General features: G+C 36.0%; 1 protein-coding gene across 2 annotated transcripts in view; it reads right to left on the minus strand.

Moving 5' to 3' along the window:
• The window catches only part of zgc:171482 (zinc finger protein), a 125,425-nt gene that overhangs the window by 51,237 nt on the left and 57,147 nt on the right, over positions 1–17,041 (minus strand). For both annotated transcript variants that reach the window (XM_051125837.1, XM_051125836.1), the window contains exon 4: positions 3,731–3,890. In XM_051125837.1, the coding sequence (XP_050981794.1) occupies positions 3,731–3,890 (160 nt within the window). The remainder of the gene's footprint in view (positions 1–3,730; positions 3,891–17,041) is intronic.

The raw sequence follows: 17,041 nt of genomic DNA on the forward strand, positions 1-17,041 counted from the left end.
CAAACTTTTGAATAGTAGTGTATATTGTGAGAAAAGATTTCTATTTTAAATAAATGCTGTTGTTCTTAACGTTTATTCATCAACAAATACTGAAAAAAGTATCACAGGTTCCAAAAAAAGAAAAAAAATTTAAGCAGCACAACTATTTCCAACATAGATAATAAATCAGCATATTAGAATGATTTCTGAAGAATCATTTGACACTGAAGACTGGAGTAATGATGCTGAAAATTCAGCTTTGCATCACAGGAATAAAATCTATTTTAAAGTATATTAAAATAGAAAACCACTATTTTAAATTTCAATATTATGTTTCATAACATTGCTGTTTTTTTCAGTGTTTTTAGTTAAATAAAAAGCTCTGATGAGCATGAGACTTCTTTAAAAAAAAAAAAAAAAACATTAAAAATCTTACTGATCCTAAACTTTTGAACAACAGTGTATATGTAAAATACCAATTTTTGATATTTTAGTGAATTTTTTTTTTTTAAATGCCAGTGCTCCATTTTATTTATTTTGTTTTATTCTAAATGTAATGTACATTATTAAAAAAAAAAGTTAAATTATTCAGTAAATATCTAAATTATTAAGAATTATCAGATATACACACTTGTGTTTGCACATCAGTTGAATATTGTGATTATGCTTGGCAACCTTAAGCAACCCACAGTTACGCCTTGTTTACACTGGGTAGGTGGTTGGGTGGGTGGGTGGATGGTTTGTTCGGTAGGTTCATGGATTGATACCGGACAGATACTGTAGGTGGATTGGCTTGCTCTCTCTTTTATTAACCATTATTCATTTATAAGCTCAATATAATTTTCCAGTAAGTTTATACATGACACTGCCCCCGAGTCACACAAATTCACACAGCTTCAGGCAGTTTCTGCACAACCTTATTCTCAGCCAGTTTTGTGCTTTGGAAAAGAAAACAGATACAGGAACTTCTGTAAACCGTCTGTGTTTCTGCAGTGCACATGAATCTTGTTTATCATTGTTCAGTAATACCTCATATGCATGAGCATGTCCTCTTCATTATTTCACATTGTATTGGTTCTGCACTTTACTGGCAAAAAAAGATATCTAATTATATGATAATGTTGTTTCTCAGATCTTTTAACTGCTATAAATCACATTATATCCAGTCATCTGTAAACAACCACTGTCTGAATTATTCATTGACACTGAGCATAGATGAAACTATTTTTTAGGATTGAGAGTATCAACAGAGACCTAAATATCATGTTTTGATGTCAGGAGTTTATTATTGTGTTTTCAAGGCTGCACTTTATTAATATTCCTCAGGCGTTCTTCTTAATGCTCTGTTCTTAACACCAAACACAAAGTATTAAATTTATGCAATTTAATTCAGATGAAATCCATTCTAATGTTGTTTTATGACTATTTCAGCCTTATGCATTCTTATGTGATTACGTGATTGCAATGTGGTAAAGTTTATTGCATTTTTAGCCGTTCATTAAGTTTCTAAATTGTCTAAGTTCTAGATTGACTAGATTTACTTCTGAGCAAGTTTGAGAGCATTTTAATAACTTAAATTGACTAGACAAAATACAAAATTATTAAGAAAAATAAATATTGGGATATATACACTGCTGTTCAAAAGTTTGGGGTCAGTAAGATTTGTATTTTTTAAAAGAACTTTTATTCTGACCAATTAAATTGATCAAAAGTGACAGGAAATACATTATTATAATGTTAAATATTTCTATTCAAATAATTGCAGTTCTTTTTAACTTTCTATTTATCTAAGAATTCTAAAAAAAAGTTTCAATAAAAGTACTGCAGTACAACCAGGGTCAGAAATTAACAAGAGCTTGTGGCAAAAATCCACCAAAATGAACAAAAATTCCCCATAAATTCAAGACATAGGGGCAAAGACTGCCCCTGCGCAATTAAACAACATATTACAGCTTGTTTTGTGCAGTGTTGAGCCTTGTAACCAATCAAACGCATTTCTGTTGAACTTAGGAATGCATTGGCCAATCAGAGGCACTTGGATTAGTCAGCGCTGAAAACGGCGGAGCTGTTATTGAGTGCTCATATTTGGGATTATAAGAGGAGTTTTTGTATAAATTGTCCTAGACTTGTGCTAGGCTAACGTCATAGACCAATATGTTTGTCACCAATATGCCAGTATGTGGCATGCCCGAAACGAAAAACAAAAACTTTTATATTGTTTTCTATATTGATATTAATAATCCTTATTACTATATAAAGAGCAATATATTTGTTTATAATAATCAGGTGATTATAAAAATTGCCCTCACAAATGTAAAAAAATGCAAATATTGCACCTTAATGGAAAAGTTTATTTCTGACCCCGAGTACAACATAAAAATATTACAGTACAACTGTTTTCAACATTGATAATATAGGAATATGTTTCTACAGCAGCAAATCAGTATATGAGAATGATTTCTAAAGGTTCATGTGACACTGAAGACTTGAGTAATGATGCTGAAAATTCAGCCTTGACATTACAGGAATAAATTACATTTATTAAAATAGAAAACAGATATTTTAAATTATAATAATATTTTACAATATTTGTGTATTTTCTGTATTTTTAATCAATGTTTCAAAAACATTTCAAAAGTTTGGGACCAATACGATTTTTTTTTTTTTTTTTACAGTAGTGTATATTTTTCAGTTATACTGCTTGCAGTCAAACCAAAATTTATTCAGACATCTTCAACATTTCTCACATTATCAGTTTATTTGCTATAGTTTAGAAAATGGTAATAAAATATGACAAGAACTCTGTCAGATCAAATTCATCGTAATGTCAGATAACTTTGACAGAAAGGTATGTAATGGATTACAATCAACCAAAAATTAACTGTTAGTATGACGATTACACAACTATCAATACTTTGTTGACCAATTACCAAACAATGTTTAATTTTGTTCAGTCTGTGGTGTAAAAAGGTCACATTAGCAATTAAAGAAAAAACATGGTCATGTCAAAGTCTGAATAATTTTTGGTCCCAATTTGTATCAGTTTTACTGTTCGTCCACTGTATCAAGAATTTCTGGGTATAATGTGTCACAGTTTACTTGATTTTTGCTATCCTCACTTACATAAATAAACTATAGTGCTCTGCACCCACTAGTAAAAAAAATATAAAAAATTATATATCTTATGTTTGAATAATTTTTGGTTTGACTGTAGTTCAAATGAGGCATCAGAATTCAATTCAGCAGTGACACAAGATATTCTAGATCTTTCTCATCTCACATTCTGAGCATTGTGATTGTCTGCTTACTGCTTATGAGAAAGGCTTTCTTATCACAGTTTTGCACATTTAACAGACAGCCACACTGCAATATTCTACAGTGCTGTCTTACTGTATGTTTCTAGATGTCTAGTGTCTGTGTGTCCCTGTAGTGTTGCAGGACGCTCACTGGAGCTTGTGTAAAGCTTCATTACCGCTGCACAAACAGCTGGGCCAAGGGGCATAAACAAAGCCTGCCTGACAGAACTGAACTTTAGTTTGAGTTTAGCGCTGTGGGCTTCAAGCATGAACCAGTCGCTATGTTCATACACCTCTGATTCATAACTAGTCCACTAATGTACAGTATGTCTACTCTCAGTAAAAGTGGAAAATACCAGTGGAAAATAGATTATTTTTAGCATGCTTTTATGAAGTAGTACCATATCTAAAAAACCTAAACAAAACAAGAATGCATTTAGTTGAGAGTGTTTTACCTGTAGGTGTGGGCAGACTTGGTGTCTCCCCCAGTACCAAGCGAACTCTCTTAGCGTGCGTTTTGCCCTGGTAGTGGGACTGAGCCACGATGGCAGATGTGAAGAACATGTTGCAGAGCGTACAGCATTTGTTTCTGTCCACCTCATTCTCTGCACTGTCCTAAAAAGGTTGAAAAACAGGACATATAGTACATGCGTAGTTTATATCTGAGGTAGAAAATCATTTCAATGCATGTCCAATTTGTAACAGAATTATTGCTCCAGTTATTTCTCACATACGTTTAGATTTATTCTTTTCTTACGAGAAATGCAATGATTGCTAAATGTCCTAAAGAGTGCTCAAACTGTTCCAAGATTGTGGTCGTAATCATTTATTTCAGATGGACGGTATGAAAACAAACAAATAAAATATTCAGCCAGTGTTCTCTGGCCATCAAAAACGGATTAGATGTGCTTCAGATTCCAGAATCTCACAGCCAGAAGATATTTTGAATATTCATTTGTCAGTAAAAACGCACACAGACAAGCGTATGATTGTGGCCACATTGTGTGTGTGCTGTGAGCTGCTGCCAGTGGCTTGAACTGTCCTTCTCGTCTCTGGAGACTGGACTGTGGATTACGGGGCCACTATCAATTCTAGCACAGACGGGGCCCTTGGCGTTCTCCCAACCCCCCCTGCTGTGAGTCAGGTCCTGATCCAGTGCAGCAGGAAAGAGGTCAGCTTTAAGTAAATCAGGCAAAAAGAGAAGCCAAGAACTGTCCCAGTTCACTGACCTGCCTTTCAAAGCAATGGTCCAGCTTATCATTTCTTATAAACACAACAAAATCAGTTACTGGAATGAACACACCAAACTCTCCTTTAGAGCAGCCTTAAATCACTGGAGCCCAGACAGAGGTATGTGGAGCCCAAAGGATGTTTTAGCAGGTTGCATGAGGAACTTGGAAAGATTTTGCACTGTTAGACCTCGATAACAGCAAATCTTTCAAATAAAATGATACAAATAAATACTGCTTATAAATGAATATTATGAATAGTAATAATAAATGTTGTTGTTATTACCATATCTCTATGTAATATATATTTGTAAGATATTTTATTGATGTTTCTCTATATATATGTATCTGAAGAAATCTCAAGAGCCTTAGTTCCAGCAAGATGAAATCAATAGCTGCTGAGTGCAGTTAGAATCACAATCTCAGTAAAGACAGCAGAAACACCTTCCTTAAGAAGTGACTGACTGGTTCCTGTTGTAAAGCTAAATGTGATGTAGTGTGTGTGTGTGAAATCTTTCCAGATTGATATCAGAGGAGGTGAGGAGTGGAAAACCTGTGAGAGCATGAGAGAAGCCACATGAAGGCACTTTAAAGGAAAAGTCCACTTCCAGAATAACAATTTACAAATAATTTACTCATCCAAGATGTCCATGTCTTTCTGTCTTCAGTCGTAAAGAAATTATGGTTTTTGAGGAAAACATTTCAGGATTTTTCTTCATATAATGGACTTGATTGGTGCCCTGATTTTGAACTTCCAAAATGTAGTTTAAATGCAGCTTCAAAGGCCTCTAAATAGAAGGGTCTTATCTAACGAAACAATCTGCCATTTTTTTTCGGAAAATAAATAAGTAAGTATACATTTTAAGCACAAAAGCTTATGTAGCAGAGGCTCTGGGATGCACGTTCACGATGCTACGAATTAGTGATGGGTCGTTCTTGAACGATTCGTTCATTTTGAACAAATCTTTAATGTGATTCAGGAAGAACGAGTTGTCTCGGGGAGTGATTCATTCAGTTGCGCATGCGCAACATCCTATTAGGTTCTGTACTGGAATTAGTTCACCTGTTTCGAGTCGTTCGTTCATCTTATGGGGCTGTCACGTGATGAACAAACGACTCGAACCCGAAGGCTCGAGAGATGAACTAATCAATTCTTTTTCCAGCTCACACTGCATTGGTTGAGCTTATGGGGCCGTCACATGATGAACGAAAGACTCAAACCCGTAAACTTGTCAGATATGAGGTGAGGTGAGCTAATCATAGACTAAAGACCCAGGTAAACAATGAATTAACATTTTCTGTTTCTTATAGCATTATAGCTTTGTCTTGTTTGTAGTGTAATCAACGTTTCTGTAAATAGTAGATGTGTTAGGGAAGTAACACGTAACATTTTAATTATATTTTGTTTGAATGAAATGACTTGAAAAAAGATTTGTTCATTTTGTTGAACGAGACTCAAAGAGTCGGTAAAATGATCCGAACTTCCCATCACAACTATAAATCACGTCTTAGTTCATCGTCTGTGTACTCCAGCTCAAAAAGGTAGAGTATGGCGAAAAACTCCATTTTATTTTCTCCTACAACTTCAGAATCGTCTGACATCGTTGTACCTTTGCGGCTCGATTGGACTATTGTCATGTCAGAAAATGGAAATACTTTCAGTTTTACGGATGTCGCCATCTTTGATATTACTTTGGTCACTGTTGCTATAGGTGTGTCAGGTTACTTTGATGTTTTATGAGTTTAATAAACCAAAAATGAAACATGTAATCATATACACTACCGTTCAAAAGATTACAGTCAATATTTTTTTTTTTTTTTTTTTTTTTTTTAAAGAAATAACTGCTTGAGGGCATATTAAATTGATCAAAAGTGACAGTAAAGATTTATATGAGAAATATCAATCATAGCGTGCCGATATACAGCTACGGGTGTGATATTGCATTTATACAACAGCTGGACGGCACAAGCATGTAAATACATAAGAAAAAACAACAGCAGAAGTACTCCCTTCCACTACAGATTCAAACCTCAGTTTGACAGTTTAACAGCTGAGCCCAAGCCTCCGTTACCAATTCGAAAACATCACTTTAGAACTAGTAATGAAGGAACGTTGAGTTGCTTCATTGTAAGCTTATTGTATTACTGTATTAAAAGCTCACTGCATTATGTAGAGTATTATGAAAGAGAGATGCACTCTGATACAGCATTCATTCTTCAGCTCAATCTCATATTCACAATAAAACATTAGTTTGAATGTCCGCTGGAAAGTGATAGGCTATCTTTCACAACTGTTAAAGGTGATTGCCGATGACAGCACTGCTCAGTGCATTTGCTGGCTACATCTTCAAGCTGTTGTTGAAGGAAAAATAACTTCCTTCAACAGTATTTCAGTCTCTGTCAAAATAAAAGTCTTTACTTCTGACTCATAAAAAGTCTCTTGTCGCCATCTAATGGCAGAGCAATGTAACTAAAATCACCATCACGAACACATACTGTATCTCAATAATAAATACTACTATTAAATATTACTATTATTAAAATAAAATATTGTTTATTGAAGAATAATAATTAATAATCAACAAAAGCCATCATAAAAGTTGCTAGGCAATTCAGTCAAAAGTACAAAGGCAGCGACGTAATGAAATTATGCCCTCAGCCAAATCTATTTGCTCTGGAATAAATAATAGATTAATGAGACCAAAGACAGCCCATTAGATCTACCCAAAACAATTATATCTCATGTTTAACCACTATAGAGACATCAGAGCCAGGTGGTAGAGACATCTGGCAGAAATGAGGCTGCTCTCGGCGGGGTCATGAGCGTTGAACGTTCGCTGATGCGCTGGAGTTCACATCTCCGAAAACTTTGAAGCTAATTTTCAATTAGACGTTATCTTTTTTTCAACAAACCACGTATTTGAAGTGTAAACAAATACATTCTCGCCTAAAAATACATTCCGTGACGCAAAAATTTTATTATTTTTAAATTTATACTGGATTTGGGCATCCGCCATGACACACATTGTGAGAAATGACACAAGTGGAATGATACAAACGGTGAAACGGTTGATGGAGTTCTGTTATCAGCCGATCAGATTCGGGGACCAGAAAGAACGGTTTTAAAATAAAATTTTATAAAAGATTTCTATTTCAAATACATGCTGTTGTTTTAATATTCTATTCATTAAAAATGCTGAAGAAATCTATCATGATTTTCACAAAAATACTAACCAGCACAACTGTGTTCAACGTTGGTATAAAAAGAAATGTTTCTTGAGCAACAAATCACCATATTATAATAATTTCTGAAGGATGATGTGCCACTGGAGTAATAATGATGAAAATTCAGCTTTGCATCACAGTAAAATATATTTAAATAGAAAACCATTATTGTAATAAATATGGGTCATTCTGTAATTATGGATCATTTAGAATTTGACAATGTGAAGAAAACAGTTTTCCTTTTTTCCAAAAACCCAAACAAGAAATTGTCTTGTTAAAATTTGCAGCAATAATACTTGTGTTACACTGCTGACAGTTAATTAATCCACTCTTGACACAGGTTTGCTAGTTTAACCAATATTAGGGGAAAGAGAGAGAACATAACTTCTAGTGTTTCATCCATGTGCTTCTAGAGGAAATATCATCATCATACTGTGCAAATTATGTGAGAATGGGACAAACCATTCCTTTTTGAGGGGGGTTTTCTAGTGGGTAACGTAGTTGACAATAGTTTTTCAGACACAAATAAAACAAGTTATCACAATAAACACTTATTATTTTTGAAGTGTGCACCCAAATGTCTTGATAACCTAATCTAACTGAAGACAAAACTATGAAATTAATTTATATTTGAGGTCATTTTCATGCTTAAATACAGAGTAGAATGAGCAACAAAATTGGACAGCTGAATACCAGGGTTGTATGTGATATGAACATAATTTTTTAACAAAAGATGGCTTTTTCAACATATAGTGTTTAGAACATTAGAAAAAATGACTGAACACTAACATTTGAACAGTAGTGTACACATCCTCATTGTTTTAATAACAATACTTCTAAATGCAATAAAAGTGAATGGAAAGGGATAATGTCAAGCCCCAAAAAAAAACAAAAAGCATATTCTTGCGTGCTATATTTCAAGTCATACGAAGCTAATAGTTCTGTTTGAGGAATACATCAAAATCTTGAAGCAGGGGTGAATTTATGTAAACTGGGACACGTTTTGCCATTAAGATGACTGGGAAGAAATGTTCCCATTAACCTAAATTCACCTACTATGCATTTTCAAATTGAACTTTTTAATGACAAAGAAAATTACTGAATGCAGCTTCAGCACTGTGGTAAACTTTCCATAAAAGAAAATGAGAAAAACTGAAAAAAGTCATCCAGTTTGGAACAACATAAGGGTGAGTTAAATGATGACAGATTTTTCTTTTTTGGGTGAACTATTGCTGTTGATACTGCAAATAGCATCTGCTCCATCTGAATCAGACATTTAAAAATAAAACTGCCATATTTTCATTCCAGAGCAGGGAATTATTTTGGCTCAAGCATGTTGTCTCAGACATTTTCCCCAGTCTTAGGCCAGATCTCTGTATTCTCAACCATCACTGCTGACATTCCTGCACTTAAAAAAGAAGTGCAAAGCAACACTCAGGAAGGACGCTTCATCAGCAAAATGTCTGTAAAATAGCAGTCATGGAAAATCTGAGAAACAGGAGTGATGGTCTGTTTCTCTTTCTGTATCCATCTCTTTCTCTCTCGTTTCTCACAGCATCTCGGCTCTTTGTGGATATTCTGTCAAATGAATATCTAGACAGCTCTCTCTGTCACGCTCCCTCGGGGCAGCCGTCTCGTTGACTTTCGGTGCCCGTGATAAAATCTTTATTGGTATTGACAGCTCTGTTCCTCCTCACCTTGTTCAGTGAATTTGAAAATCTGGACAGCACCCATGACAGCATGTTGAAGCAGCAGATGCCCGACCACCACAGCAGCTCTGCCTCAACTCTTTAACCTCTCAATTGTTACAATACTCAAATAATACAGCAAAAATGGTAAAATTACAAAATATTTTTGCAATTTAAAATAACTATTTCCTATTTTAATATATTTTAAAATCTAATTTATTTCTGTGATGCAATGCTGAATTTTCAGCCATTACTCCAGTCTTCAGTGTCACATGATCCTTCATAAATCATACTAATATGCTGATATGTATGTATATATGTATGTATATATATATGTATATATATATATATATATATAAATCTTACTGAACCCAAACTTTTGGGTGGTAGTGGGATTAATAACAAACATCATTAAAACATTTAATTGAGTTTATTTTTATTATTTTTATTGGCTAATAATAATAATAATAATAATTATTATTATTATTATTATTATTATTATTATTATTATTATATCTTACTAAACAGAGATAGGTTTATGTAATTAAAAGCTATTTTGCCAGTGAGATAAGAAAAAATAAGCTCAATTCAATATATTTTCTTTGAAAACAAGTCTAATTATCCTACACAAGTTTGATTCTCATGAAAAAAAAAATTATATATGAATGTTTAGGCATTAAAAAACATTCTTAATATTTAATGAATATGTTTTTTTCATTATTTATAATATTTAAAAAGGAACACTTCTCACCAAATTATCCAAGATTAAATCTACTGAGCAAGGCTATCCATATTAATTGTATTACTATACTGTGTCAGTTCCTTTTTTTTTCATTTCTCAAAGGGATTTTAGGAGAAACATCTGAGAGTGTAGACAGTTGAAAGATACAGCTCTGATCCTCTGAGCTCTGAAAGAAGAACCACTGAGCAATACAGTGGTCCTCTGGGTCCTGTCCTACAATATCATTATATAAACCCAAGCCCCTCAGCTCCATAAAACAATACTTTTAATGTTTTAGCATAGTTGAAGTTGATGTATAAGACCTTGCAATGACAAACAAGGGCTCAGCTGTGCTCTGCCATCACATTTATGACAGTAAAATCAGCATTTCAAGGTGAGGCCAGCCATTTATAAGAACAATCTCCTTTCTTTTTCAGTACATACTGCTTGCACCTATATTCAAAAATATTATATATCTCAGCAAAAATATAGAGTTATCCATAAGTGTATATATATATATATATATATATTATATATAAAGAGAGAGAGGTTTACCTTCACATAACTGACTGTGTTTTTGTAACTTATGCATGTTTTTAACAAACTTGTGTATGAAAGATAACTTAATTTAGTACTCATTTGCTGTGTGACAGCCACTTTCTGTGCTTTTGCTTCAGGTGTGTGCGCTCAGAAAACCGTATAACAGAAGTTTAAACTGATATGGCTTTAAAACAGCGCGATAGACATTATAGTCAAAACCAAACAGATGTTTTTTGGCAGAGTATCTGAAGTACGAGCTGTAAAGGCACAGCCCTATTCTGGAAAAGGGGGCGGGGAGCAGCAGCTCATTTGCATTTAAAGAGACATGCACAAAAACAGCGCGTTTCTGCTTCCACTCAAAATAGGCATTTTCAAAATTATACAATAAATGATCTGTGGGGTATTTTGAGCTGAAACTTCACATTATGGGGACACCTGAGACTTGTATCTTGTAAAAAGGGGCATAATAGGTGCCCTTTAAGGACAAAAACATGACAAATGTCTTTAAATATGACATCTGAACAATATTTGAGTTGTGGTAACCGTAGTATTAGCGGACTGGTCTAAGCAGACTGGTCTGTCGACTCAGTCCGTAAAATAGAAAACAATCATTTTAAATTTAAATATTTCAGTGTGTTACTTATTGTTTGTTAACATTAAAAATTGAACTGATCCCAAACTTTTGAACGCCAGTATATATGCATTTATATGTATGTTATGCCAGAAGTGGCGCTTCCTAGCAATTTGAGTGAAATGTGAACCTGTTCTCATTGCACTCCTTGTCACACAGGAGCAGAATTGTTTTTTTTCCTTTTTTTTTTTGTTTTTTTTAACACGTCAGGGCTGGAGCAGTCGCAATCGTCTCAGAGCTGTGGCTATGTGTGTGTGTGTGAGGGGACCACAGTGTTCGCTGTCACCTCCCTGCTGAAAGGAAACAGACAAATAAGTTCAAACTTCATGGCCTAGTTCTATTTCGCTGTGCCTGTGACCTGATTCCAGTGAGCCGGCCAGTGAGTGTGTGTGTTCTGACACTCTGAGAGGTGAGTGTGTAGCGCTCGCAGCTCACAGACGTGTTTTCCCATCCCAGCGCTGCTCCGCTCATGTAAAACAGCTCACTGTCACAGCTCAGGCTGCGCTCATTACTGTATACGTGTGTGTATATCCATTATGATGTGTGTTTTAGTGCTCCATGTGATCTCTGTGCAGTGCATGCAGCTCATTTCAGTTTGTTTTGAAAGTGAAGGCACTGCACATACTGTATAAAGGCTTGGTGATATATAAAATACTAAAATACTAGAATGAAAATGATCAGGATACAGTTGAGGTTAAAAGTTTACATATACCTCTGCAAAATGTTAATTACACTGACCAAAATTATAAACGCAACACTTTTGTTTTTGCCCCCATTTTTCCCCAACTCATAGATCTAAGACTTTTTCTATGTACACAAAAGGCCTATTTCTCTCAAATATTGTTCACAAATCTGTCTAAATCTGTGTTAGTGAGCACTTCTCCTTTGCCGAGATAATCCATCCACCTCACAGGTGTGGCATATCAAGATGCTGATTAGACAGCATGATTATTGCACAGGTGTGCCTTAGGCTGGCCACAATAAAAGGCGACTCTAAAATGTGCAGTTTTATCACACAGCACAATGCCACAGATGTCGCAAGTTTTAAGGGAGCGTGCAGTTAGCTGTTGCCCGTGAACTGAATGTTTATTTCTCTACCATAAGCCATCTCCAAAGGCGTTTCAGAGAATTTGGCAGTACATCCAACCGGCCTCACAACCGCAGACCATGTGTAACCACACCAGCCCAGGACCTCCACATCGAGCATCTTCACCTTCAAGATTATCTGAGACCAGCCACCCGGACAGCTGCTGCAACAATCAGTTTGCGTAACCAAAGAATTTCTGCACAAACTGTTAGAAACCGTCTCAGGGAAGCTCATCTGCATGCTCGTCGTCCTCATTGGGGTTTCGACCTGACTGCAGTTTGTCGTCGTAACCGACTTGAGTAGGCACATGCTCACATTCAGTGGCGTCTGACACTGTGGAGAGGTGTTCTCTTCACACATGAATCCCGGATTTCACTGTACAGGGCAGATGGCAGACAGCGTGTATGGCGTCGTGTGGGTGAGTGGTTTGCTGATGTCAACGTTGTGGATCGAGTGGCCCATGGTGGCGGTGGAGTTATGGCATGGGCAGGCGTATGTTATGGACAGTGAACACAGGTGCATTTCATTGATGGCATTTTGAATGCACAGAGATACCTGACGAGATCCTGAGGCCCATTGTTGTGCCATTCATCCACGACCATCACCTCATGTTGCAGCATGATAATGCACGGCCCCATGTTGCAAGGATCTGTACACAATTCCTGGAAGCTGAAAACATCCCAGTTCTTGCATGGCCAGCATACTCACCGGTGAAGGAGTGGAATTCTGGATCGAACTTGGACTTCATAATAATATGAATTATTTTTTCTTGTGTTATTATTAACCTCCTAGATTGTTTGATGACTGAATAAAGTTAACAGGTAAAACATATATGTGACCCGGGACCACAAAACCAGTCATAAGGGTCAATTTTTCAAAACTGAGATTAGTACTTCATCTTATGATAGGAAAATATTCGTCCGAGATGCAATTATTTGAATATCTGGAATCTGAGAATGCAAAAAAAATGAAGTATTGAAAAAATCACCTTTAAAGTTGTCCAAATGAAATTCTTAACAATGCATATTACTAATCAAAAATTAAGTTTTGATAGATTTACAGTAGGAAATTTACGAAATATCTTCATGGAACATGATCTTTACTTAATTTCATAAAAAATTTTGGCATAAAATAAAAATCAATAATTTTGACCCATACAATGTATTTTTGGCTATTGCTACAAATATACCCCAGCGACTTAAGACTGGTTTTGTGGTCCAGGGTCACATATTAGTAGTGATAGACTATGGTAAGAATGGAATGTGTAACAGTGTCCTTTTACATACTGAGCTCTATATTTTCTCAAGGTCATAGTGCCATGACACAAGGGGTCATCAGAACATGCCATCTATGCGACCAACACGTGATTAGAACATTTATGCATAGAAAATAAGCTGAATATGGATTTGGCCTGTCTTTTCACTCGTTAAGAAACGGCTCTCATTGTGTCTGTAGTCAATCATATTTGATAAGATCCAGGGCAGAGCTAGGCAACCTTGAAGTACAGATAGGTGTTCTCTGCGAATGTGTGTGAACGTCTGTCTGTGCAGCTAGATGCAGAGAGAGCCCTAGGAGGAAACGTCATGTGCCGTCACCCTGATGTCCAGAGTGATAGATATACGTCTCTGGAGAGACCTATTGCGTCTGACCTCTGATTGCTTGTCACCTAAGTAATCACTGAGGATATGCTTACGTCCATATGTGGAGATTTTCTATGTTTATCTATGCTTTGACCAACCAGAATAATACTGTTGTATTGAGATTGTATGCAGAGCGGCCTACGAACTCCGTTGAGAGTGTTGAATCTGACTTCTGCTGATGAAACTGCAAACTATGTTCTTCAGTAAATTTTCCTTCGATTGACTGCATCGCTGACTCCTGATCTTTGTTCATCATATCTGGTCCTTGGGTTTCAACTGTACATTCCCCTACACCGGACATGTCACCCATTGAGCATGTTTGGGATGCTCTGGATCGGTGTATACGACAGCGTGTTTCAGTTCCTGCCAATGTCCAGCAACTTGAAGAGGAGTGGACCAACATTCCACAGGCCACAATCAACAACCTGATCAACTCTATGTGAAGGAGATGTGTTGCACTGCGTGAGGCAAATGATGGTCACACCAGATACTGACTGGTTTTCAGACCCCCCCCCAATACAGTAAAACTGCACATTTTAGAGTGGCCTTTTATTGTGGCCAGCCTAAGGCACACCTGTGCAATAATCATGCTGTCTAATCAGCATCTTGATATGCCACACCTGTGAGGTGGATGGATTATTTCGGCAAAGGAGAAGTGCTCACTAACACAGATTTAGACAGATTTGTGAACAATATTTGAGAGAAACAGGCCTTTTGTGTATATAGAAAAAGTCTTAGATCTTTGAGTTCAGCAACAAAAGTGTTGCGTTTATAATTTTGGTCAGTATATTTTACCAAAATAAGAGGGATCATACAAAATGTTATTTTTTATTTAGTACTAACCTGAATAAGATGTTTACATATAGTCCACAATAGAAAATAATAGATGAATTTATGAAAATTACCCCGTTCAAAAATTTGCATACATTTGATTTTTAATACTGTGTTGTTACCTGAATGATCCACACACGTTTTTTTTTTTTTTTTTTAGTAATAGTTGTTCATGATTCCCTTGTTTGTCCTGAACAGTTAAACTGCCTGCTGTTCTTTAGAAAGATCCTTCAGGTCCCACAAATTCTTTGGATTTTCAGCATTTTTGTGTATTTGAACCCTTTCCAACAATGACTGTATGATTTTGAGATCCATCTTTTCACACTGAGGTTAACTGAGGAACTCATATGCAGCTTCTACAGAAGTTTCAAATGCTTACTGATGCTTCAGAAGAAAAAACAATGCATTAAGAGCCATGGGGTGAAAACTTTTTGAATTTGAAGATGAGGCTTATTTTGTCTTCTGGGAAACATCCAAGTATCTTTTACAGCTTCTGAAAGGCAGTACTAAATGGGGGAAAAAAAAAGATATTTAGGCAAAATTAGAAAAATGTACACATCTTCATTCTGTTCAAAAGTTTTCAACCTCTGGCTCTTAATGCATTGTTTTTCCTTCAGTGAGCAGGTATCATTCAGGTATCAACACAGTATTAAGAATCAAGCGTATGGAAACTAAATACTGAAAAAAATGTGCATTTTGTCTGATTCCTCTTATTTTGCTAAAACAATTAACATTTTGTAGATTCTGCAAGCTCTATGTAAACGTATGACCTCGACTGTAATTGTTTTAGTTATATCACACTGCGCTAACTGTATATGCCCTTGAAAACCATAATCACAAACTCTTAAGAACCCATCAGGACTGCAGTGGTCCCCAGCAGGGACCAAAACTGTTTGAATTGAGATTTTAGTTTGTAAAAGCTTGCTTTTGGGTGATTCTTTGCATTTCAGGCGTGTGTGTTTGAATTCAGACATCCTCTCAATGGTTTTCAGGTCCACGGGGCCTGTGCACATGGATTACTATGATGATTGTGATCCCAGAACCAGGGCAAACATTCTCCTCGCACCTCTAGAGGGGACAAGCCGAGTGTAATCCAATAAATAACACTGTGAAAATTGAAGCAGTCAGCAACATCTAAAATAAACCACCAAACGCAGGTGAGAAAGACCAACAGAAACCAAATAAAATTCAATTCCTGCTTGATTGAACGTGAAATGTTTTTTTTTTTTATAGCATTCGTTGAAGATGAATGCCAGTCGATTTCATATTTCCTCTCGGTTTTTCATTCAGACTTGTCATTTTCTTCCTCGCCAATGACTTGTCACCTACACATTTGTGCGTGTGCATTTACATATGACCTATTTTAGGTTTGATAATGAAAGCGAAGTGAGTGTATGAGCATGTGTGAGTAAAGGTGCTGGTGTGTGAAGTTGTGAAAGCGTGTGTGATGCTCTGGCAGTGTCTGGTCCTGTTCTGTTGTTAACAAAGAGCATTTAATTAGGAGTCTGTTTATCTCTCTCCTCCACTCTCTCATTCCTCTGTTGTAATGTTGGGAAGGGTGTGAAAACAAGCTAAAAATAAGAGCCCGAAGGAGGAAAGTCACAGAGACACATTAATTGTGCTGGTTAAAGGCATACAAAATATAGATTTAGGAAAATGAAGGAGGGGAAAAAAGCATTCTTTAACATCTTTAACTTTCATTCTACCTGATGGAGTGCCACTAAAGCAAAGAAACTTTTTTTTTTATATATATATCTCCGAGCCCCTTTCTGACCTACTTTCCTCTTTTGTTGTTCTCCTGTGAGTCTGTGTACTCCTGCTTGACATTTTTGAAAAGGAAACTCAAACACGCTTTCCATAGCCTCAGTGTAACTCACTTCCTCTCTGATGAAGTCAAGGACTCGGGGAAACGAGGTGAGTTTTAAGAGATAACTGAGAATGAGACTGAGTGTTATTCTCAAGGGTTGCTCTGCTTTTACACACAGCAATGTCTCCACTATGGAAGCTTGTTTTCACTTCAAAGTACAAAATTTAACACATTGTGACACATTGTGAGAAAAAGCCACTTTTAGATATATAAAGTTCCAAGATATTTTAAGTCACAATAATGAGATACAGACATATTGGGCGATTTATTTATTTATTTTTTATCTTATTTGGAGGTGGGAACAGGC

Source organism: Labeo rohita, chromosome 13 (assembly GCF_022985175.1).
Source record: "Labeo rohita strain BAU-BD-2019 chromosome 13, IGBB_LRoh.1.0, whole genome shotgun sequence".
NCBI lineage: Eukaryota > Metazoa > Chordata > Actinopteri > Cypriniformes > Cyprinidae > Labeo > Labeo rohita.